At 37.2% G+C, this 24,970-nt stretch overlaps 2 protein-coding genes and 2 long non-coding RNA genes across 9 annotated transcripts; all 4 read right to left on the bottom strand.

The window, feature by feature from the left end:
• Nucleotides 1-241: 241 nt before the first annotated feature.
• On the bottom strand, nucleotides 242-611 carry LOC110177789 (uncharacterized). Its single transcript, XR_015270344.1, has 2 exons — nucleotides 578-611; nucleotides 242-516 (listed from the first exon to the last, which is right to left on the bottom strand). It is a non-coding gene; the product is annotated as an uncharacterized LOC110177789 (long non-coding RNA).
• A 2,128-nt stretch (nucleotides 612-2,739) lies between these two features.
• Nucleotides 2,740-13,855, bottom strand: Hr51 (photoreceptor-specific nuclear hormone receptor 51). Its single transcript, XM_020944659.2, has 10 exons — nucleotides 13,202-13,855; nucleotides 10,508-10,901; nucleotides 6,589-6,692; nucleotides 4,589-4,703; nucleotides 4,236-4,291; nucleotides 3,832-4,170; nucleotides 3,543-3,748; nucleotides 3,276-3,437; nucleotides 3,055-3,219; nucleotides 2,740-2,989 (listed from the first exon to the last, which is right to left on the bottom strand). The coding sequence occupies exons 1-10, from the start codon at nucleotides 13,329-13,331 to the stop codon at nucleotides 2,807-2,809; spliced, it is 1,854 nt and encodes a 617-aa protein (XP_020800318.2). The 5' UTR covers nucleotides 13,332-13,855; the 3' UTR covers nucleotides 2,740-2,806.
• A 6,923-nt stretch (nucleotides 13,856-20,778) lies between these two features.
• On the bottom strand, nucleotides 20,779-21,146 carry LOC147644510 (uncharacterized). The gene is made up of 2 exons (XR_015270418.1): nucleotides 21,038-21,146; nucleotides 20,779-20,969 (listed from the first exon to the last, which is right to left on the bottom strand). It is a non-coding gene; the product is annotated as an uncharacterized LOC147644510 (long non-coding RNA).
• A 278-nt stretch (nucleotides 21,147-21,424) lies between these two features.
• Nucleotides 21,425-24,510, bottom strand: Arf6 (ADP-ribosylation factor 6). 6 transcript variants are annotated; one of them, XR_015270417.1, is made up of 5 exons: nucleotides 24,119-24,510; nucleotides 23,235-23,360; nucleotides 22,354-22,656; nucleotides 21,975-22,293; nucleotides 21,425-21,859 (listed from the first exon to the last, which is right to left on the bottom strand). XR_015270417.1 is itself a non-coding variant. In XM_020944505.2 (4 exons), exons 2-4 carry the CDS (start codon nucleotides 23,314-23,316, stop codon nucleotides 22,151-22,153), a joined length of 528 nt encoding a protein of 175 aa, XP_020800164.1. In that variant the 5' UTR covers nucleotides 23,317-23,360; nucleotides 24,119-24,510; the 3' UTR covers nucleotides 21,425-22,150. The 6 variants fall into 6 exon arrangements, 4 of the variants coding, with proteins under 4 accessions (XP_020800164.1, XP_020800163.1, XP_086683222.1 ...); XR_015270416.1 differs by having other exon boundaries at nucleotides 24,090-24,487; XM_020944505.2 differs by having other exon boundaries at nucleotides 21,425-22,293.
• Between the last annotated feature and the right edge of the window lie 460 nt (nucleotides 24,511-24,970).

The raw sequence follows: 24,970 nt of genomic DNA, 5'->3' as shown, positions 1-24,970 counted from the left end.
ATGAGGTCAGTGCGGCAACAGTCCTCGTATTTATAGAGACAGTAAGAGCGAGAGACAAAGAGACAGAGAGAGAGAGAGAGAGGTAGTGAAATTTAAATGTCTCTAGAGAGATATGCAGAGAGATGCAATGAAAGAGATAGAGAGAGTAAGAGAGACACATTAAGATGGAAAACTAGAAACGTCTGGACGAACATAGCTCGAAAAATTAGAATTAGGAGTATAATAATAAAAATGCAATCAATTAATTTTTATAATCGCATCCTTATCTACATTTTATTTTTGTATAATTTTTTCATTTATTTATACATAAATTATTTAATTATTTTATTTAATCGTAAAACAGATCGGGAAATTCCATGCAGTTTTCTATACACATTATTTTACTATTAAACCGATTCCAGTTTCCTCCACATCGACTATACATGAAGCTTTCGCACTTTTTTGTATCTGAATTGAAGTACCAGGCTTTATAAGCAAAAGGACAGTTTCCACGTTCAGCAGGTTGGCGGCAGAGTTCTATAAGGAATGGAACATTGGTTACATTTATCGGCAATCTAGTCCTATAACTACGTCATACCAAATCGTTTTTTAAAATGTAAGTACACTCTATCTGCAAAGATAAAGAGAAAATGTAAGAGTTTAAATGTTTATCGTAAATATTCGAATTACCCACGTTGACCAGCAAATACATCGACTTCAAGTATTGAAACCAGGATCACAAGGCACAGGACCACAATTCGCATTTTTCTAACTTGGAGTGGTTCCGAGTTTTTCAATGACAATTTAACTAATGAATTTCACTGAGCCATTGAGTCTGCTATATATACAGGCTTCTTATCAAAATCGGAGAAAAGGTGTTCGCTAACTTCAAATTTTAACAGAAGGAGGGGCTTTTTGACATACAACTTGGTACCAACCGGAATAATACGCCGATTTTTAGTAACAGTCATCAGAAACCAAGTGAGGAAAACTTCACATGTGTTTTAGTAGCAACAAGAAAGGTAACTTCGCGCAACCAAAGTTAATAAGTTAATAAATTTTTCGTCAAATCAAATTTTAAAAACACTATAAATAAGGCAAAAAAAAGCATTTATTTTAATGTTGAAAGCTTTCCTATATTATTTTTCATTAGATTAATAAATCTGCATACTCAATTTAAATCAATTTTAACGATGTAACTCCTTATAAAATTTTTTGAAATTTGATAAAAATTTATTATGTTTCCTATCTGCCTAGAAAGATTCGCCTGTTGATGGTGATCAAGAATATACATATGTACATGATTTGTGGGGTCGGAAATACTCCTTCACAGAATAACAAGATTCTGACTAAAACTATAATACCATTTCTTTAATCGATATTATTTATATTTTTATATGGAAATTTGTTTCATTTAATTTAATTTAATTAAAGTTTAAAAACGTCATAACGTAGCCAAAAACGCATAAATTTCATATCGGAAAGCTGTGCCATTCAAGTTTTTGTTAGGAGAATAAATCTGTATACTTCATTTAAAATGTAAAAAAATAAAAATTGTTGCCAATTTTTGACAATTATAAAATTATTAAATTTTTAAAAATTTTATAAAAATGTATTATTTTTCCTATATGCCTAGAAAGATTTGCCTGTTGATGCTGATCAAAAATATACATGATTTATGGGGTCGGAAATGACTCCTTCACAGCATAACAAGCTTCTGACTAAAATTATAATACTTCTATATAACCTTAAGAAGGGTATAATTTAAATTCTAAAAAATTAATTTCAAATTTTCTATTTGTCTTAATAATTTTTCGTATTTAAACAAAAGTATCTATCTTATACCTTCTCCGAATGCGATACGAATATCTTTAGAATCAAGTACATTTATTGTCGTTAAAAATCATCAATTTTATTATTCTGTTGTGATTATATTAAATTATTAAATTATTTTTATATTTCGTTAATTGTTTACAACCTCAGAATATAATGTAATTAGGATCCTTCCATAAAAGTTAATTGGATTGTAGTATCCAAAACCTAGGCATCCAGATTATGCATCTTCAAAGCCGATTTCGTTAGGGTTAATATTTCGGATCTAAATCACCAATTCTGAAGAAACGAAAATAAAAAAAGAAAGCTTAATTGTTTTAAAAAAAATACATATATCATATCATATCAAACCTTAAGACAAATGTTCTCGCACTCCGCCTTTGTATAGAATCGATTCGAATTTCCTCCACAGAGAGCATATCGGAATCGAAGGCAGGATTTCTTCTTTGGATTATAGTACCAAGCGAAAACTGTAGCTTCACAATTTCCCGTATGTACTGGCTGATGGCATAGAGCTATGGAATGGATTAATATTTTTTATGCATTTTATTTGTAAATAAAGTATAGAACCTCTATCACTAAGATGGTTTTCCCAATGAAAACCAATGACCAGTCCAAGGATAAAAAACAAGCCAAAAATCTGGTACAGCATTGTCAGAATTCGGAGGCAACCAAGCAAGTGACAGAATTTCTTTGTAACTAATTCCCTTTCAGGTAAAATCGGGTTTTTATACAGAAAAAAGAAAACACCTGGCAATAAACTTATTGAGTCAATGTAATGTTGTAAGAGCTTCACCTTACTTTTCATTGAAAACCTTCTGTTAACCATTTTTAGACCAAGTGTTTAGTCTTTATTTTATTTCTTTAAAGCCAGCTTAGACAGCTTTGTTTTAGTACTAAAAATAAATCCAAGCCAAGCCACGTCAATTAACATTCACAAGACACAAAAACATATTTATTTAAATTTGTTTATATAACTTAAAGCACAAGTTAACTAGTTCTTATACATGTCACAGAGCACCTTCTCCATGGGCGTATTGCCAATGGTTCTCTGAAAGAATACCGACTCGATCTTGTGAGAGCTAATGGTCCTTAAGAGGGGCAACATCAGCAGGAGTCGTCCGAATCTGGCTATTTGGGCTGTGAACTGTGTCTTCGTGTGCTGCGACAACATGACCTGTTTGTTATAATATTAATTTAATGAGTTTACTTTTATTTAGTTACTTAATTTGTAATAATTACATGCGCTTGATCCTGTAGATTTTCAATCTGCGAGGGATCCTTAAGGCCGCGAGTCTCGGGCCGAAACAAAACTATAGCCTTGAGGCAAGCAAACTCGGCAGGATCAACCAGCACAGCCTTGTACTTGCAAAAGATCTCATGAAGGGTACGAACATCCGCTGCCAGCTAGGGAATAGATTTCCATAAAACAAATTCCAAGGATAAGCTGAACCAGGACTCACCTCCTCCTTTGTGATGCAAGTATCTCCATTGGCATTATTCTCCAGATTGTTGCAGTGTTCTGCCACCGAAAAAAGGGCACAGCCGGTGGGATCCAGGGGAATGCACCACTGGATGGCGTTTAGCAGGAACAACTCGGACCAGGACTCCTCTAACAGGATCACCTAGAAATACATTTTCAGTTAATTAATTTATTTATTAATAGGCCTAAAAGTAGACATTCATTTCAGCTTTACTTGTAGCTATTGTTTTATTATAATAAACATTACCTGATCCCTAAAGGAGAGCCTCGCAAAACTGGGCAAATTCTTGGCCCATTTGACGGCCATGAAGAGCAGCCTGGCACTTGTCTCATAGACTGTCTCATGCTGATGGGAATACAGATTTGGTGACATAAACTGCGGCATAATGAAGCTGGAATCCGATCTGCTGACCGTGTGCGGCTCCTCGTCATTGGTCACATCTATAGAGTCGTCTGGTAGAGTGAAAGTTTAAGGAGAAAATTAAATATAAAATATTTAAATATATAAAATAGAGGCTAATTAATATTCCACCCACCATCATTATCATTCTCCATAGTTGGACTAGAGGAGCTCACTGAGGACACACTGCCGCCGGCATTGTTCTTCTCATTGGCATTCTCTCCCGGCGCCGGAGAGCTAGGATCGATGGAGTGATTGCTGCTCGAGTTGGTCGAATGGGAGATATTGCCGCTGCTGACCAGCTCCATGCCATAGGCAGTCTTCTCCTTCGGTGAATGGTGCATCCCAGCGGCTGTGGCAGCGGCGGCATTGAACATGGGAAAACTCCCGGCGCCCATATGATTGGCCGCCAGCTGCATGGAGGAGGTGAGGTGGTTATGATGTAGCAGTCGTCCTGTGGGCAGGCTACCCAAAGCTGTCGAGGATTAGGCATGAGTTGAGGAAAACTATACACATCGATGTGAAGTTGCAACTACTCACAGGGAGGCGGCAGGAGTCCAGAGCCATAGCAGGGCGGGGACAATAGCACGGGCGGTCTGCAAAATTGAAGTTACCCACAGATTTCGGGCGGTTAGATTTATAGAGAGCAAAGCGACTTATGCAAATGACAGGCACAGCCCACAATCAAGATCAAGTGCACTGAGAGAAATTGAAAGTATATATTACAAAAAGAAGTCTTTCATTTTGGGAATTTATAAAAATGTACAAAGCAAAAACGGTTTAGATTTCTTCTAGGAAATTTAGAAGAATACTTTATCAATATGTGTTCCATAGACTATCATCTTAGAAAGACCCCTTTTCATATATTTTTCCCAAGTGCACACAGGACTCACCCAAAAACACCAACGGCCACGGCGGCCTCGCGCAATGCCCGTCCATGTTCCATCTCCCGCAGCGTCTCCGGACGGATAGTGGCCGTGTTCCGGGGCTGTCGCTCATTTTGCACGGCTGTAATTGGAAAACAAATGCAACTAACATGAGCACTCAGAGTCTAGGATGCCACGCCTCCTGCGCCCGGTCGATGAGGACGTGAGTCCATAATGAGGAAATGTCACACTGACAAAATCGCTCCAAGGCTCGCAGGTAAAACAGCCACAGCAGCAGCAGGATCAGGAGCATCTAGCGTGTGCCATTCCTCATCAGCATAACCAGAGGCCCATCCATTGATGGTAAATTGGTTTTGTGGTCACGTGCCGCTCACGCCTACAAATTGTTTTGCCATTTGTTTATGCAATTTCACCGCACAATGAGGTTGCCACAGAAGCTACTTCGCCGCCACTAATGGCGGATCCACATCCACATCCACATCCACGAACTGTGGCTATTTTCCAAAAACGGCACGCATAATTTACGTATAAATTAAAGGAGCCATAATGGTGACAAAATATATAGTGTGTGAATGTGGAATTGGTTTGGTGCGAGAGTGGGGAAATTTCTATTATGAAAGTGTTAGGACTTGAAAAGCGTTTGGTTGTGGGTATAAAATGTGAGTCAAACTTCCATTTTAGAAAATAAATTCTCAGTTTAATAATATCTCATGGAAAACTAAAATAAATAAGCTAATTTTCTTCATAATTTTTAAAAATTTCCTTTTTTATACCCTTGCAGCGTATTATAATTTCAGTCAGAAGTTTGCAACGCAGTGAAGGAGTCATTTCCGACCCTATAAATCATATATATTCTTGATCAGCATAAAAATCCGAGTCGATCTAGCTATGTCCGGCTAAAATCGATTTTTTTTCAAAAATTTGAAAATTTTATTAAGGGTTGATTCGGTAAAATTGCCAAAAAAAAAAAAATCGAAAAAAATTAAATCTCTTTAAATATTAAATTAAGTATGCAGATTTATCAAGCTTATTAAAACTAGCATAGAACAGTTTTCCAAGTTAAAATTACCGTCTTTTTGGCTTAGTTATGATATTTTTAAGCTTTGATTAATTGAAAAAAAAAATTTCGTATAAAAATCTCGACAAATATCTACTCAAAAAATGGATTAGAATTTTAGTTAGAAGCTTCTAAAACTGTGAAGGAATCATTTCCGACCCTATAAATCATATATATTCTTGATCAGCATAAAAATCTGAGTCGATCTAACTATGTCCGGGAAAAATTTAATTTTTTTAAAAATTTTAAAATTTTACAAGGTTGCATAAAAAATTTAATTTTTTTAAATTTTAAACTGAGTATGCAGATTTATAAACCTAATTTAAACTAACACAAAAGTGCTTTCCGAATTTAAATTTATCCTTTTTTGGCTAAGTTATGAATTTTTTAATCTTTGATGTGTAAAGAAAATTGGTACAAGTATCTACCAGATATGATACTCTTAAAATCTGTTTACTTATTATCCAAATCATAAAGCCAATGATGACTCACTTAATAAACAAAGACTTCTTATTGATTTTTCTTGAACCTGAAACTGACTGGCTGCTGTTTGTACATATTTAACTATTCAAATCAAAACACTGCCTTGTCTTGGCCATCAAAAACAATAAAGAAAACTTTCAGTCAAAATGAACAATTGGGATTCACTCAAGTGGCAGCGGCAAAGCTGCATAAAATCTGTCAAAGACAACACGAGCAGCAGGTAACAAATCAATTGGGTGAGCAATATGTAAATAAGGAGCAATGGCACCCGCACCGGAACCGGAACCAACCCCGCCGGAAACAGGGGTTTTGGCCGTGGGAAAGGGTTACGGTTAGAGAGGAGGCCACGTGTGCCAGAGACCCTGTTAAAGACCAATTAAACCCACTTCGGTTCATTAGAGCGAGCCCAGACAGAGAGAGAGAGATATGATAATGCATATGACTACAATATGAATATAATACCCACCATCCTTGTTCATTCCCATTTGAAGGCACTTCTTGAGCCTGCAGGCCTGGCATTGATTGCGATGCGCCTTGTCCACGATGCATCGTCCGGTGCCCGCCTGGCAGCTGTAAGGACAATAGAAGGAAATCGATTAAAATAGTGCCACAAAATAATCAAGTTAGGCCTGGGCGCAGGATAACAAGATTTGTCGTGTCAAAAATTGCAACATTTGTCAAATCCTGCAGTGAACACAAAGCAGCACGAGAAGACTTAAGACCAACCGACCGGAAATTCAGCCACAAAAGCACTTCAGTATCTGCTAGATACAGGGACCTGCTCTCTATCTCTCTCTGTTGCTCCCATCCCGCTTCATCGACCTTTCGTCCTTTGTTCTGGTCTTCGGTCGAACTTTAATCAAATCAGGGCCACGCCACCACCCATCGAAGCACCGAATCCCGAACCACTTTTGGCCCAGTCATCGCCTCTCTTTTTTGCTCACTAAGCCTGCGCCAAAACTCAAAGATGGCCACAATGCTCCTCCTAACGTATCTGTATCTATGTATGTATCTGTGTATCTGGCGCTTCGATTTTATGTCCTTCGTGGCGCCTCCTCTGAAGTCACTTAACCAAATGTATCCTTCAGATACACTGCCCTTGCTTGCGTCTATATGGATGTATATCTAAACTAAGTAGATTTTGTATATGCAAATGTACGGTTTTCGTAAACAAATCAAAGAGATTGGATTTCCCACTCCTTTCCAGCATCAAGTTTTTTGTGTGTATGTCTATAAAAATAATCAAATAATATGGCCATTGGACCCAGGCCATTAACACACGCCAGAAATAGATGATGAACACATTTTGTGTATAACGAAACTATGCTTTGAATAAGGTTTAAAAAACTACTAAAGGATACACTTTGGGACTTTGAATTTAAAAAAGTTTTTGTGGAAAATAAAGGAATTAAAAAAACTTGTTTACTCATAACATAACATGTTAACTCATAACAAATACCAAGCCACGTCTCTCATATTCTTTGTTATATAAAAGTGAAATGAAAACTATTTAGACAATGTTTTAAAGTTTAGCATTAAACATCATTTTTCTATATTTTACATGTATATATATATATATATATAGTAGGAACTAAACCCATCTTTAAATGAATCTCATAACAATCATAGTAAATGGTATCTATAAATTTCGACCTGTTATTTTTCGGTTAGTTTTTATAGCCACAATAAAAATGTGTAACATTTCGCAGGACAAATTCGATTGTCCTTCGGCAAATTCCTGGAGATAAACTCGAAAGTTCTGATTGGAGGCAATTGATTATAATTGAAAACGGCTTAATGGGACCACCGGAGACAGGCAAGAAAAAAAAGGACTAGGCCAGATTGACTCTGTCGGCCATCGAAAAACCCAGTCACGTCGGTGAAAATATACACTAGTCCATGGATGCCCCTTCGTAGTCATTCCTGTGCAGGGGAGGATATGCTCTATTTTATTTAGAGCCACAGAGAACCGCCCCCTTTTCCTGTTCCTCCTTTTTTTTTTTTGACTTTGTTGTGATTTGGTTTAGTCTGTGTGGAAGATGTTGGATGAGCGAGGGCTCGGCTTCTGCCGGGTCACATTTGGCCAAGTGTTTTCCGCTAAAGCCCTCCATATCAATCTCTGGGGACACCGCACCGCAAGGATATAGAGATTTCGACATTTGTGATTTACCGAGCTGAATATACATTACTGTATCATAACTTTATGCTCTTGGCATTGATTCTTTTGTCGCCCGAGATTATGGGATATATATTTGTGTGTTTCTTTCTTTCTTATTTTATGATAATTGAAAAAGGAAAATCCAAGCAAAAAAACTTTTTCATTCTTTGATTTGTGAAAATATTCACGTGGAATTTCCAAATACAAAAGAACTTTTAAGTGAATTCACTTTAAATTCAATTACATTTTAAGCTGCAATTGGGGGGAGAAAATGGTACGAATCCGCACATGATGCCACCATCCGGGGCACAAAGTCAATGCGAGGGCAAATATGCGCATTCAAAAGTTGACGCTCAAATCCCAAAGATTTGAATAATTGTAATGAATTTGCCAGAGCTCCGTAATCCGCCAGACGGGCCTCCGGGCACATCATCCATTTGAGGATACCACCACCCACTTTTGGGCAAATGTTGCAACATTTAATGGTACTAAAAAATGAGAATGGCCGGATTTAGGAGCAATGGTAATAGGTACACGGAGAAAATTAGATTGGTATTTGAATTAAATAATGTTTGTATTTATTTATTTATTTTTTATATGCTAAACACTATAACAGTAATTATCTGAGCCAAGTAAGTAACTATGGTCACTAATTAGTAGTAATTGAACACTAATAAACAATGACTTGCAACTTTTGTAACACAACACATTTCTAAGACGTGGCCGGCAGGAGCCACTTCGTTCCGGGGATGTTATAACTAGTTGAGAATCATATGTACACATGCGCAAGATTTGTTTTGGAACAAATTTAAGCTATTTGAATGAAACTATGGAGTTATTCTTCTATATAATTTTACTAGTATATAAGTCGGAGCATGGCGAATCGGTTGACTACACATATATACCTGCCATAGGAACAATCGGACGATTTATAGAACTATGATCAGTAATTAACTATGACCAGTAATTAACTATGAGCAGCAAGTAACTATGAGTAGTAAGTAACTCTGAACATTAAGTATCTCTGAACAGTAAGTATCTATGACCAGAAAGTATCTATGACAAGTAAGGATCTATGTCCAGTAAGTAACTATGATAAGTAAGTATCTATCCATTAAGTAAGGATGATCAGTTACTCACTTTGAACACTAATAAACAATGACTTGCAACTTTTGTAACACAACACATATCTGAGACGTGGCCGGCAGAAGGCACTTCGTTCCGGGGATGTTAGAACAAGTTGGGAATCATATGCACAGATGTGAGAGATTTGTTTTGGAACAAATTTAAGCTATTTGACTGAAACTATGGAGTTATTCTTCTATATAATTACACTAGCATATAAATCGGACCTTGCCGCATCGGTGGACTATATATATACATATATATAGCTGACATAGGAACAATCGGACAATTTATAGAACTATGATCAGTAATTAACTATGAGCAGCAAGTAACTATGAGTAGTAAGTAACTCTGAACAGTTAGTATCTATGACCAGTAAGTATCTATGACAAGTAAGTATCTGTGACCACTAAGCAACTATGATAAGTAAGTATCAATGACCAGTAAGTAAGTAAGTAGGTACGATCAGTTACTAACTTTGAACACTAATAAACAATGACTTGCAACTTTTGTAACACAACACATATCTGGGACCTGGCTGGCAGCAGTCACTTCGTTCCGGGGATGTTTGAACCAGTTGGGAATTTTATGCACAGATGTGCGAGATTTGTTTTGGAACAAATTTAAGCTATTTGACTGAAACTATGGAGTTATTCTTCTATATAATTTTACTAGTATATAAGTCGGAGCATGACGAATCGGTGGACTATATATACACATATATACATACATATATATAGCTGCCATAGGAACGATTGGAAAATTTTAAGAAAAAAAATTATAACTTTTTCAGTTTTCAACAGATTCTCATCAAACTTGATATATAGGCATTATATATTAGAAAAGAATTTTGTGCAAAACTTGATATAAATCGGACTACTATATCATATAGCTGTCATACAAGTGATCGTTAAAAATAGATGAAAATGCAAATGAAATTAAATGAAAGCTGGCTTTCCTTTTTTAACATAAATATATATAATTTCATAATTATTCATTCCTATTAATCGAATGGCAATCTGCAAGGGTATAGCTTTCTTTCTTGTTTTAAATAATATTTTAAAAACTAATATTATGATTTTGTTGCACTGTTTCTACTCACCGATAAATGAGCTTCCGCCGCACACTACGCTTGAAGAATCCAGAGCAGCCATTGCAGGCCAGGATTCCATAGTGCTTCCCCGAACTGGTATCCCCACAAACCACACAGATGAGCCCCAGATTCTGGCCCTTAATCCGCGTCATCGAGGAGGAGTTATCCCCCGCCGACGACGAATGATTCGCAGAGTTGGCCGCTGCTGCTGCTGCTGCAGCCGCTGCCGCTGCAGCGGCACTATGATTCCAGCTCAGCAGACGTCCGGGGGGTCCGGAGGGTATAGGAGGCGGTGGTTGTGTGGGAGGTGGTGCCACGCCTACCGATGTGGGAGGCGGCTGAGGCTGTCCATGCATCGGCGGCGGCGGTGGTGTATAGCAATGGCGTTGAGGACTGTGAAGCTCTGGAAAAGAAAGAAGTTAAAGTTTTTGAATTAAAATATTAAATAAAATGTATAAGAATATTAAAAAAAATGGAATAATATAATATAATATAATATAATAAACTCTAACGGCTACAAATCATTCCGCATTATTTAAAAATTCGTAGTGACTATAGAATTTTAAAAGAAATCGATCACTAATACTTCATAAACTTTAATACATAGTTTTTTAGGTATATTACAAATTTTTTAATTGAAGTTTCTTTTAAAAAGAAAAATCACAATCTGATTTAAGAAGATTTATATCCCAATCTATATTTAAAAAACCTTAAAAATTGAATCATTAATATATCGAAGACAAGTTTAAATTTCCCTCAAACTCAAAAACCAAGTCAAGTCCTTATTTTCCATTCCCCCCTCGTTTTCCCTCAGTGCGAGTAATAGGTGGCGCAATAAAAAATCACTTATGTAGTTCATTTAAATTAAATCTCAATTTGTCAGTTGTTACGGATTGCGGACTGCGAATGCCGGGACCTGCTCCGATCTTATCCTGGCGTGGCGACATTGACGCCCTGTAATCCGCAAATATATTTACACATTCAATTAGGGTGCCATTAAGCCAAACGAGAAACGCGGCTCTCGACCAGAGCGTGGCGAGCAATCTGTGCGCAAAATTTGCCTCGGGGGACGATTGTTTTGCCATCACACCCTAATTTGATTGTAGTTTCCTTACTGATTTTTTGATGCACTTAACCCTCAGCGAAGGACCAAGGACGAGGCCACATTTGTTACACTCGCCACTTGGCTGTGCGCTCGACCATTTGCGACGGGGTGCGACGGGGACCAGGACCTGATTCCGAAAGTCAGGAGACGGATGGGGAGGGGCTCTGCTCCTGGTACCAACTGGCAGGGTCTGCGGTCTAATGCCAGAGGATTAGCGTCATATGCTTGCATTTTCCTTTTGCCCGGAGCTCGCGTCTTTGTTAATTTTCGGTGAGCTCGTTGAAATTCACTTTGGCGAAGAGACATGGAAAAGTGTTAAGAGGTCGCCGCTCGCAGGCTGTGTTATGAATATCTGAAATTTTTGGCGGCCTGACTCTGGAGTCTAATTCAATTTGGTGATTATCGCAAATTCAATTTGCTGGCTGGGCCACTCGTGCGTGAGCCATCAGGAAGCCGGGCATCTATTTAATTTGAGTATCTGGCCGATAACTCGTTACTACAAATTGGTAATTGAAATTCGGAAATGTGTCATTAGATCGGGGGTCTTTTATTTTTCTTTTCAGTGTCCTAGTTTTTCGGTTAATTTTGATTATGGTTATCCTTGATAGATTAATGTATCTCAACCCTTTTACCCTTTACATTGTGTTAAATAAGGCGTAAGAGAAAATCAGTTCATATTTTTATTAATATGAAAAGAAAAATTGTTAGCTATGAATATAAGAATATATATTTTCCTCTAACAGCTAAATTTTGCTACAAAAAGACAATGTGACAACACAGGAACTATAATTTCACAAGGACTAAACCTGATAAGGTCAATCGAATCCAAGACCTTTTTTGTCTTTAATTTCATTTCTTCTCATTGCCTTATTTTCTTAGAATATTTTCTTTATTATTTTTTAGGAATTACTATTCTTTTTTCTTGTAAATGCATTATAAGTTCGCTTGATTTATTTTTATGACAAATGTTTCGTTTTGAATTCGATTATCCCCTTAAGTAGGCAATCGTTTTTTTTTTCAAAGAAAGACTTCAATTCAATTCAGTTAAAGTTTAAAGAAACGACTCTTCAAATTTGATAAAAAAAATAACAACAGAGTATTTATAAATTGCTCAATAACTTTAAAAATCATTTAAAAATTATAATTATCTTTCAATCAAGACTTTTAGGGGCTTACTCTTAAAAATTTGTACGAATCAACCAACTAACCATTTTTAAGAACCTTAACAGAAGATCTTTGTCCTACTTTTAACTTTTAATTGCTTTTCCTATTTTTCCATACCTTTTTCTGTGAAAAATCTAATTAACCCGTTGGTCAGAAAACGCGGAAAAAAGGTTAATTATGTTTTACAAGCGTTTGCCTTCAAACGTGATACAGACCCTAATGTAAGAATAATTCATGCACTTTTTTGGTTTGTACTTCTATATTTTTTTAAAATCACTTTTTAATGTAGATGTTAAACGTTATAATAATCACATTTTATTCTTTCAAGCAATGCAAAAAGGAAACCAGATTTTGCCTTCAAATGATTTTAATTCAAAAATATTTTAACTAAACATTTTGATATATAAAAACTTATTTAATAATATTTAAAATACCTTGCGACGATGGACGCGTTTCGGCCATATTTTCTTCTTTATTCATTTTCGAGCTTTTCAATGCGATCCTTTTTGAATTTGCACTTTGCTTAAAGCGTTCAATTTGTATTTGATTTGCGATAGCACTCATTAATTTTTAATTAAAACATGTTTTTTTTAAGCACTTGACTTCATAATGGTAAAGTGTCCTGGATGTACTCCGTATCCGTTACCGAACCGACGGCACTGCGACTCTCCAGCGACTTAGCGATGATGATGTTAACGTCTCGATGTACGATTCAGGATTCCCGATGGCTGCTGGCACCAGATTTATCATAAAAGCATGACAGCAGCTAAACACGGTGATGTGTCCAGCACTCCCAGTACTCCCAGCAGTCGGCCAACCAGCCGTCGGGCCAACCCCGGAATAGCGAAAAAATACTCGAGCTCGTATATCGCCGGATATAATCCGCGGTCGCTCAGTGGGCAGTGGAAGGACCTCCTCTTGTCCGTGTATTTGTGTGAGGACAAAAAGCACATATACCAGAGCGAATGCAAGGAGAAAGCAGAGAGCATCGAGCAACGAGCAGCGAGCAGCGGACGAAGGGAGGGGGGGAAGGAAGGATAACCGCACCCGCACAGCCCCGCTGAGTCCTTTGCTTGCAAACGGAAAGCGGAGACTTTTAGTGGCAGCAACTCTGGTGGCGCATTTGCTTGTTGGCTTGCTTTGATTCGTTCCTTCTTGATGCTGCTGCGGCAGGAGCTTGAGTGTGTGTGTGTGTGTGGGTAAGCCAAGCCACAATCGCAATCTCCAATAAACACCCGGCTCTGCGCTCTCTGCGCACACATACACACGCATACACAGCAGAGAACGCTCGGCCGCCATCATGACTCAAAGGTGGGCAAAGGAGAAGAGAGGCGGAGAGGAGTAGAGGAGGAGTTCTGCCAGTGGGAGAGGCAATAGGTGGCGGTGGCAGAGAAGCTCGACCTCGACGCAGCTGCGCTGCGCTGGCGCTCGTATAATCGTCTTGGGTTTTGACATTTTGTTTTTGTTTTATAATACCTTTTGTGATGTTGCTGCCTGCTCTGACTCTGGCTTCCCCCCTCTTGGCCATCCCGCTTCTTGTCCCTCTTTTCCCAAGCCACGTCACACTTGGCCTCGTCTTTTAGCCTTGCTCCTGCTCCTCCTTCTGAGTTGCCACCTTTCAGTTAACTGTAATTGAATTGAAGAGAAAATTGTATTTGCTCCTTGCCTCGAGGATGCTGGTGTACATATAGATAGATACTGATGCATCTGCATTACGTATACGCAAGTTATAACAGTAAACTAACCATAAACCTTTGATTAAATCTTTTACTAAACAAAGATGGCATTAAAATAGTTATTGCTCTCGAATGCATTGCAAAATGCAACGAATTCTTGATTGAAATATGTTTTTAAGTAAGTTTTAGTATTCATTAAATAAGGATTAAGAACTTATGATATATATGAAAATTTAAAAAGTGCATAACTAAACCAAAAATGCATTAAATTCAATTCGGATACAATTTTAACCCCTTATAAAATTTCAAATTGAAAAAAAAATAGATTTTGGCCAGACATAGATAGATCGACTCGGCTTTTAACGCTGATCAAGAATATATATGATTTATAGGGTCGGAAATGACTCCTTCCAGCGTAAGAAGCTTCTGACTAAAATCATAATACCATTTTTTGAGGCAATATTTATCTCTATTTTATACCACAATTTTTTCGACAGATCAAAGTTAAAAAAGCTCATAACTAAGCCAAAGATCATTAATTTTTATTCGGAAAGCTTTTCTATGCTAGTTTTTATCAGGTTAATAAATCTGCATAGTCAATTTAACATTTAAAAAGATACAATTTTTTTTCGATTTTTTTTTACTATTTTAACATTGTAACCCCATATAAAATTTTCAAAATTAAAAAAAATTAAATTTTTTCCGGACATAGTTGGATTGACTCGCCTTTTGATGCTGATCAAGAATATATATGATTTATAGGGTCGCAAATTATTTTTTCACTTGGTTCGAAGCTTCTGACTGAAATTGTAATACCCTGCAAGACATAATAATTAATTATCTGGAAAACCTTTAAGTCCTTATTACGTATCCGTTGACGCCTCTTCCCATCAAGGTTTCTGTAAAACATATTTCCTCCAATAAGGAGACTATACTTAAAAGATCGGAGAAGTTTTTCTTTGTTAATATAACTCAATTAATGTAAAACATTTCATCAGTCTTTTAGGGTGTACAAACTTCTTTTTCCCAATTTTAAATTTTAAAAAATTTCCCAGTTCTGTATTTTAATTTACCTGCCCTTAAAGAATTTTTGGTGAATAATTTTTCAACGGTAAAACTCATTTATGCGAGGCCTTCAAGGGCCTAAAGATGGCGGCGGGTCCACTAATCCAATAATCGATAAATGCTGCTCTCTTGCTTGAAGGACGAGAAGGGCGGAAATAGGGGGGAAACACCGGAAGTGTGGGGGGAATAAGGACGAGCAAACATTGAGTTCCGTTGCCCGATTTCGTTGTGGGGGCTTTTGGCATGCTTAATGCGCCGACATTAACTTTGTAACAAATGAGATGTCGGAATACAACAGTCAGGCTCCTGCCAAGCCGCAGCCTCTCTGCTCCTCGCTTCCGTCACCTTTCTCCAAATCTCCTCCTTTCTCTCACTCTCTCTCTCTCTCTCTTTCTCTTTCTTTGTCTGTTTCTCTCCCGGGGAGAGCGAAGAGCGAGCTGCAGCCGGCAGAAGTATAAACTTCGGGACAAAAGTGAACAAATGCAAAAGTCAAAGCGCTTTGCTGCGATGGCCACGCCCACCATGCCGAGGGAGGAGCAAGCGAGAGAGAGAGAGAGAAAGCGGCGTTATCCTGTAATAACTGTGCATCAAATATGCCCGGCTGTGCGAGCAGGATAGACGAGAATGCGAGAGCGAGACAAACAGTGGCAACAGGGTTGGTTCTTGACATTTGAACGGCGACATTTCGCCTTGCCAGGATACACACACGAAAACGCCCACACACACAAACACAACACACAACACACCACCCACCACCCACCGCTCACCCTTGTTGGGCAACAAGAAAATAAAAAGGATGAGTTGGCGAACCTTATCAACTGCAGTGCACTTTATTTAATCAATCAAAATTCATGGACCACTCCTTTATTCAACATTCAGGCACTTTGTAACTGCGATTTACATTGCAGGACCACTTTTTAAATTGTTAGGGCCTTTAAAATTTTTTTAAATATATATGATATATTATAGACTTTTCAAGAATACAAAATGTTTTTAAATTGAGTAAATAAATGCTATTTTATACATTCCAGACAGATAAAAAGAAAGGCTCCGAATACTAAAATACATTATATTTCAAAAATATTTTTTAAATAAAGTTTTTACTTTCATCGTTTTATAAATCCGTTTTCGAAAACAATTATGTACAACTACAAAATTGTTCAAGATTACACGCATGTGCCTATCTTATTATTTAAGTACTACTTTAATTTAGGCCTAGCGACGAACCGGCTATGTACAAAATTTAAAGTACAAATATTTGAAAAATTTACATATGTAGTAAATAGAGATAAGAAAGTATAAATATTTAATAGACCTTATTATTTGAAAAAGTGCCAAATCATGAAGCAAATATGTATACAGATTGATTTGAAGAATACAAAAACATCTCATTTATGAATGGTTCTTCCTCCGTCTATGATTACGAGTTTGTTTACTTTTCAACTAAACATTGACCTTTTGAATATGTTTTTAGATTGTTATTTTGGGTTTTTCTACAGGGTAATATTTGGGAATATGTTCCACACATTATTTGCAATAGAATATAAATACATTAATATTAAATAAATAACAAAACACTTTTTAAGTTATAAAATATTGGAATGAACTTACAAGACACTGAAAAAGTTATTATATATATATATACTAGCTGTACCCTGCCACGTTTCTCTGTGGCATATTATGGTTAAGAGGGCACTTCTGAATACATCAAGGTTCTGGCAAAATCATCTTCCTGGCATAAGGTGAAGAAGGCAGTCAGAGTTGTCGCTGGCGGATTCAGGACTCTTTCTTGCACATTTCTTTCTGTGAAATAGACACGTTGACCATTCTCCAAATGGACTGCCAAGTGAGCTAAAGCTGGATAGCGTTCATGAATTGGGAACGAAAAAATTCTCCATGCAGCCTCGTTGCTGCTTATGTATCTTCCAGCCTGGTATTGAGATATTTCATCGACAACTCGTACTGCATTGTTGTCACCATTTTCTGCCTAAACACCAAAAACTGCCATATCGCTGCCTTTATTCACGTACTTGCAGATATATTTAATCGATTTCACGGAATTGCAATATTCTACGTTGATGTGCGCTTTGTATGATTTTGACAATAGTGGTGAGTATGGAACCACCCAACGATTGTCTACCTCAATATCACCAATTCTCATGTTTAAATTTGCCGAAGTCCCTCCATCTTCAGTTGACCGTCTCCCATACAGAGGATATCCATCGTCCTCTGTTACGGTGTTGGCTGTAAATGCTCGACGATATCGCTTGGAACACTTCCCGTCTACCATGCATGGTGAACATGGGTTGAGGGTACCAATTGGGCCATGGATCATGTTCTTGATGACAACTTCATGTAAATCCGTATCAACCTCGGCCCGTGGAATCTCAGCGCATATAACATCGTCGATTTCATCTGGAGTAATTTTGATAAAAATCATACAGCCAAATCAGTATGTGCGCATGCGGCAATCCTCTCTTCTGCCATTCTACTGAATACATCCAGCACCGCACAGATCCAAAAACTCCATGTTTCACAATGAAATCCATCAGTGACTTGAGCTTTTGTCTGAAAACACGGGCTGTGATGTCATGCCTATCCCTATACGATTGTCCAGGAAATAACAGCTGTACTATCTCGTCCCAAGCTGGATTGCATGTGAAGGTGATAAATAAGTCTGGACGGCCGTGGCAACGAACATATGCCATGGCATCTTGAGCATATTCCTGCATGTGGCGTGAACTACCTATGTATGAGGATGGCAAAATCGTGAGCTTTCCAACGTTGATTGTATTACGGTCATTCATCACAGCATCCCGCAAATGTATATATTCATCCGACCGAAGTTTCGTCTGATTCAATCGGAGGAACAGCAAACGTTCTGTTTCAATTTTTGCATACATATCGACAATGTACTGATGAAACAACTGACGACATTTCAATATATGATTGCAATCGGTCCTCCGAACCATTAACCTGTATGAGTAAAAGTTCATCGCGCAGCCGCGTCTCTCGGATGGAGGCCCGTTCTTCGTCAGTCATATTCGTAATCTTACGTCTTTTTGCTTCTGTATTGCGAATACGACGACCCAATCTCGACTTCTTTGGTGGCATGACTTCGTTTCTTACTGAACCTGAACAAAAAAATAAAATTTGTGTCTCCAATTTCTTCTTTCAATATGTTTTGAATGTTTGACAGGAAATGCTTTGATTCAGCTGGCTGCCTGTAGAGGGCGCAGCAGTAGGGGCACGGGGAAACGCTAAAAAAATTGATATATTCGCGACCGCAGATAAGCTATCAACATCAAAAGTAGACAATAACCGAGCTGGAACCTCAACGCATGTTGTGTAAAAATTTGGGCTTAAACGGTTCAGAACTTTTCAAGTCTATGAAGGATGTAGACACGAACAGAGCATTTTTATATATATAGATATATATATATATATATATTAATTCTTATTTAAGTTCAACCTATAGGTGTCTAGAATTCGAAACACTAACGTTGTTTGTTATTCCAAACTTTAGTATAAATACCTCAAATGTTTAGAATTGTCTTCAGTTTCGAAAAAATCAAACAACATGAAAGTTCTCGTGAGTAATCTTTTTGAGTAGTTAAAGCTAAAAATAATTGATTGTGTCCTTAAGATTGTGCTGCTTGCCTTGGTGGCTGCCGTTCTGGCCATGCCTCAGTACGGACACGGGGGATACGGCGAACATGGAGGATTTGGAGGACAGCATGGTGGACATGGCGGCCATGGAGGCTTTGGACAGCAAACACACGGCGGTCATGGAGGATTTGGCGGAAACGTCGGACATGGAGGATATGGAGGCCCACATGGAGGATATGGCGGACATGAAGGTTACGGACATGGAGGACACGGGCACCACCAAGGTCCAGGACAATTCGGTGGACATTCAGGTGGATTTAATCAGGGCGGTCATGGTCAACATGGACATGGACATGGCTACTAAATCAAAAGTTTTTAAAGTGAACAAAATATACAACAATTTTATTTCAATAAAAAATTCAAATTTAATGAATATATTTAAAGATCTTAATAATCTTGGAAAGAATTGAGTTTTTTGTCATGCACACAAATTTATTCTTATCAAATCTAATTTAATGTCAATAAGTGCTAGTCTGGCTTTATTCATTTCCATTTGTATTAAATATTAATTATACCCTTGCAGGGTGTTCTTATTTTATTCAGAAGCTTGCAATGCAGTGAAGGCGGCACATCCGACCATAAAAAGTATATATATTCTTGTTCAGAATGATCAACCGATTAAATTTTACTGAAGGAGGCATTTCCAACCATAAATACTATATATATTCTTTTTCAGAATGATCAGCCGAGTAAATTTAGTCGTTGCTCAGTTTTGAAGCCATCTGAATTAAGCTGCATTCCCCCCCGCTCACCCTCACTCTCTCTCTCTCTCTCTCTCTCTCTCTATGTGTCTCTAGCCATACCGCTTTCGCCCTATCTCTTGAGAAATCGCTTGCCCTCTCGCTCTCTGTCTCTCTCTTTGCTCGGTGACTATAAATACAGCCACTGGTGCCGCTCTGGCCTCAGTCTGTCCGCGGCCTCCCCGCTGTTTACATCTATAGTGATGGTGATTGCCCTACGTATGATAGTGATATGCCTATGACCTATCGCCTGATCAGGCTTAGAACTAAAATCAGCTATGCTAGCTATGCATTTACTAAAATCAGCTAAGCTAGCTATGCATTAACTTTCCAATTCATTTCCCTATTACCATGGAACCTATTTCTTAATTTTAATTTAAAGTGATACAGCAATTTTTATTAAAGATATTTTCAAAGTTAACAGCCCAACTAAATTTCAAATAATTTAAGAATATTGATTTCTTACCCTGGCAGTTTATATTAATTTCATTCAGAAGCTTCAAATGCTTAAATGATATATATTCGTGATCAGTATTAACAGCTGAGTCGATCTAGCCATGTCCGAGATATTTAATATTAGAACCCAATATGAATGTATCCTAATACAAGCTAATACAAAAAAAAAGGTTTCCAATTTGAGACTAATAAAAAAAAAATATAAAAAACTTATTAAATGGAAGCGTGTTCTCTTTTCAAAATAAACATTGACCTTTTGATTACATTATCAGTATTTCATTTTGTTTTTAAACTTCAAAATACATAGATATATGACAAAAGATATAAAAATAGTAAAGTTATCATTAAATCCATAATTAAAAGGTATATGCTTAATTTCAAATGTTTTACATAAAAAAAACGATATTTTGAATATGATATTAATATTATTATCAACAATTTATCTCTATATACATTCCTATTGTCAGCCAGGGATGAATTTAAGAGCTATAATGTTTATCAAAGGCGATTCCGAACGGCATCACGAATCCGCTGGTTTTTTGGTGGTACAAGGAAGTTATAAACGGTGGACGTCCAGGATCCTAAGGACCATATGGCTATTACACCGGAAATGGTAGATTTCTGTTAAAAATTAATACCACAATGCTAAATCCTGATTACTTACCGACACAACATTAAAATATATAAGGCCACAACTTTATATTGTTTCAAAGATGATTGATACACCCACAACGTAAAATGAAATGCAATATTTTTCTCACACACCAATCTAAGGATATATCTTCATCAAGTCAGGAAGGGGATCGGAATACAATGGCAGATTATGGTACGCCTTGTTTAACAAATCATATCCAGGTATGTTCAGGTAGATTTACCCTCGGATATGATACTGATTGTGGCATATTTACCTTTCAAATTGGACGCACAAAACAATACAAACCAAATGCGACTGACACTGAAGTCAGGATGTCTCACTCTCTCGGTCGGAGGTATTTCCGGGGGTTAAGAGAACCCATGCAGGGTGGGAAGAATCATAGCATATAGACAGACATTGGGGAAGGCACAGTTACTATATCGTTATATTTTGAAGACTCGGTAGTTTTTAATCTAAATAGCAATCTATAGGTTTTTGTTCAATTGTTTTGTTCGGTGTTTTGTTTTTATTTCGTTTGTTGTTGTTTGTTATTTTGTTGTTGTATATGGGCTTTAATTTGAATATTTATTTACAATTTATTTAAGACTCGCTACCCTCGCTCAAGTCAAATATATAGTAACAGTTGCAATAAACAAGCTTTCAACTTATTGCTTACGTGTCTCTCATCAATATATAATTTACAAGAAAAACTTACTTATAGCTAAAACTCCGTTGATTTTCTCTGTATGTGTCTCTGTGCTGTTGTAATTTACTTTACGAATATTTTTATTTTTACCGGCTGCTTAATATGGTTTTAATGCTTCCTCGCTTCGTTTATTTCGTATTTCATTACTAGTGAGAATATTGGGTTGGTTAGATTGAGAGTATACATATTCAAATATATATATATATATATATATATATATATTTATATATATACATATATATAGGTCTGACATCTATTTACCAGTTTTCAACGTTTCGTAGCTACGAATTGGGCTTTTACTATGCGCTTGCGGTTGCTTTTCGTTTTCTTTGTATAAATAAAATAGAATATTTTTGCTTTTGCTTCGCTTCGAATAATAATACATGCCATATACATATATATAAATATATATATAAGAAAATGCTCAATTACGATTCTCATAACTTATGGTTCGACGTTAACCAAATGAGGCCCTCGGACAGGCCATCGCCGGATGTGGCACACGATGGTTGTACATACCAATTGCGATCTCTTATTCTAGTTAAGCCTAGTTTTTCCTGGATTTCATGGGGTTTCATTGCTGCAATAAAAATAACCAATTAATAATAATCAATATAACTATATCAGGCTGTATACTTACCATCAGGCAGATCCTGTTTGTTAGCAAATATCAGTATGATGGCGTCGCGCATCTCCCTATCGTTAATTATCCTATGCAGCTCCGTGCGCGCCTCGTCTATCCGATCGCGGTCCGCACAGTCCACCACGAATATAAGACCCTGTGTGCCCGTGTAATAGTGTCGCCAGAGCGGTCGAATCTTATCCTGTCCGCCCACATCCCATACGTTGAACTTGACGTTCTTGTACGTGACGGTTTCCACATTGAAGCCCACGGTGGGTATCGTTGTAACCGATTGGCCCAGTTTCAGTTTATACAGGATCGCTACAAAATAAATTAAAGATCAGTAACAGAATTTGTGACGGTAACTTTGGTTGAATTCGATTTTAACAAGTGTTTAAGAGCAAATAAAATTACTATAATAGCTTTGAAATTAAATGACTAAGCTATTAAATCTAATGACTCTTTAAAAGACAATCAATGAGTTCCCCTTTAGAGGTTCTTCATAGTTTACAATTGGGTTTAAGTCTTTACAATACATTATGTATGATAGGATATTGCCATTACTATAATTATTTGGGAAATATTATACAAAAACAATGTATTATCTGTAACATATTCAACTCTGTTGATTAAGGGGCGTAATCTTGGGGTTTTTTTTTACCCCCGCCAGACAGAAATATAATACAATTTTATCTTTTTCAGGAGATACTTGCTTAATAACATCAGATAAACATTTGAAAATACTGAAGCTAAAGATAAGTCTTAAGGCAAGTACAATCTATCGTTATTTAAATTCAAATTTAATGCTTTATCCAATATGAGGAGCCTTATTATGGTCAAAAAATAAAATCGAATTCAATTAAAGTGTCGACCGGAAGTGATCCTGTAACGATGCTCACTTGTTTTTCCAGCTGCGTCCAGTCCGAGCATAAGAATTCGCATTTCTTTGTTGCCGAAAATTTTTGATAGTAGCTTTCCCATGGTGCCGCTGCTGCTGATGTGTCATCCATTAAACCTTAGCCAATCTGAAAAATGTGAGCAAACGGTCGAGGGTTACACACGTATGATACGACTGCCGCATAATTTTGATATGCGAATGTGGAGTGATTTCGGGGCAGGGTCATCAGTGGAGAAGGAGCAGTCGTCGTCGTCTCCCATATAATAATGCCTTTGTAATTCAGTTATTCGCCGTATCAATTTATGATATAAGCACGCCGCCGCGGCCGCCTCTGCCGCCAGAAGGCGCGTAAGTGATACGCCGCCGCACACAGATGCACACATGTACAAGCTGATGTATACAGGGCCAATTTGGTGGCCATATATGCACGCATAATGTGCGGCGGCGGCGGAAGTTAAGAGCATTATTCTGCATAGTAATTTCACTTACATTGTTCAGAGCTACAACAATGCGAGAAAAAACGGGCAGAATTTATCAGTGAAGAGAGCTTCCACAAACACATACACAGAAACAATCGCACACACAGCCAGAGTCAAGCACAATTGGGCACACACTTATATACAGCAGATAAACACACTATATAGTGGCGTAAATTGAGCCAGAGTTATCTCAATTGCGGATTACTGCCACTGCTACTGCTCCACCGATGCCCTGCCCTTCAGCGCTCAGCCAGCAGCTGAAGCCAAGCCGGCTCCGTGATGTCAGTATGAAGAGGATTCCACGGAATTTCCTCGCTTGCTTAACACGTCACATACACGCCCGTGTAATACCAACACCAGCGCACGCTTATACACACCCAAGTTCCTGACGACCGTTGTTACGCACCGCTTTCCTGCCCAATTCGATCCACGACCGCCTACTTTGCGTTAACATGAAGTGCCTATGTGCGTTGGCCAAGCATAAAATGCATTTGCTACCACACAACGGCCGAAAAACTATAACTAACAACAACAATTTTGCACTAATCTTCTTGTATTTATATACACATACAAGAAGCAATGTGGCCCGTTGGCGGAAAGCGCAAATCTCCCAGGGTCAGCGGTGGAAATGAACTAAAAATTGCCGCGCCCTTGATGTTTTAATACTGAAAAAGACTGAATTCCGTTACTGCGTCAAAGCCGGTGGCGGAGTCACTGTTAATTTTTGGTATTTTATAGATAGAGGTGCGATCCAAATCAGTTGGAATTTATAAATGTCTACGTAAATTTTAAATATACAAAAAGTATTTGTTGACATTTATCTCTCACCATATAAGTACAAAAATATTAATTCTTTATATAAAAATAGAATATACAAAAATTAAATTTTTTCATTCCTCTTAACACATTTCTTTGACTTTGACATATGCACAACTTGTATTATTTCAGAATTTCGGTTTTATTTTTATGTAAATTGGATTACTATATAATAAGACTGCCATATAAAAAATTGCTAAATGAAATTAAAAAATATAACTTTTTTTAAAGTATATTTTCATATAATTTTATAAATTCAATTATTTTTAATATATCAGAATTTAGGGTTAATTGTATACAAATCTGATAAGTTTATTTAGCTTCCATAAAAGCGATCGGTAAATTAATAGAAAAAAATAACGACGTCTTCAAATAATTTTTATATATTTTTGTATATGCCCATTTGTTATAATTTCAAAATGTAGAATTTAATTTTATACAA

Source organism: Drosophila serrata, unplaced genomic scaffold (genome assembly GCF_035046125.1).
Source record: "Drosophila serrata isolate PLE 108 unplaced genomic scaffold, ASM3504612v1 contig_165, whole genome shotgun sequence".
In the NCBI taxonomy this organism is placed as follows: domain Eukaryota; kingdom Metazoa; phylum Arthropoda; class Insecta; order Diptera; family Drosophilidae; genus Drosophila; species Drosophila serrata.
The sequence above is the reverse complement of the archived record's forward strand: the minus strand, read 5'-3'. Positions and strand labels throughout refer to the sequence as shown.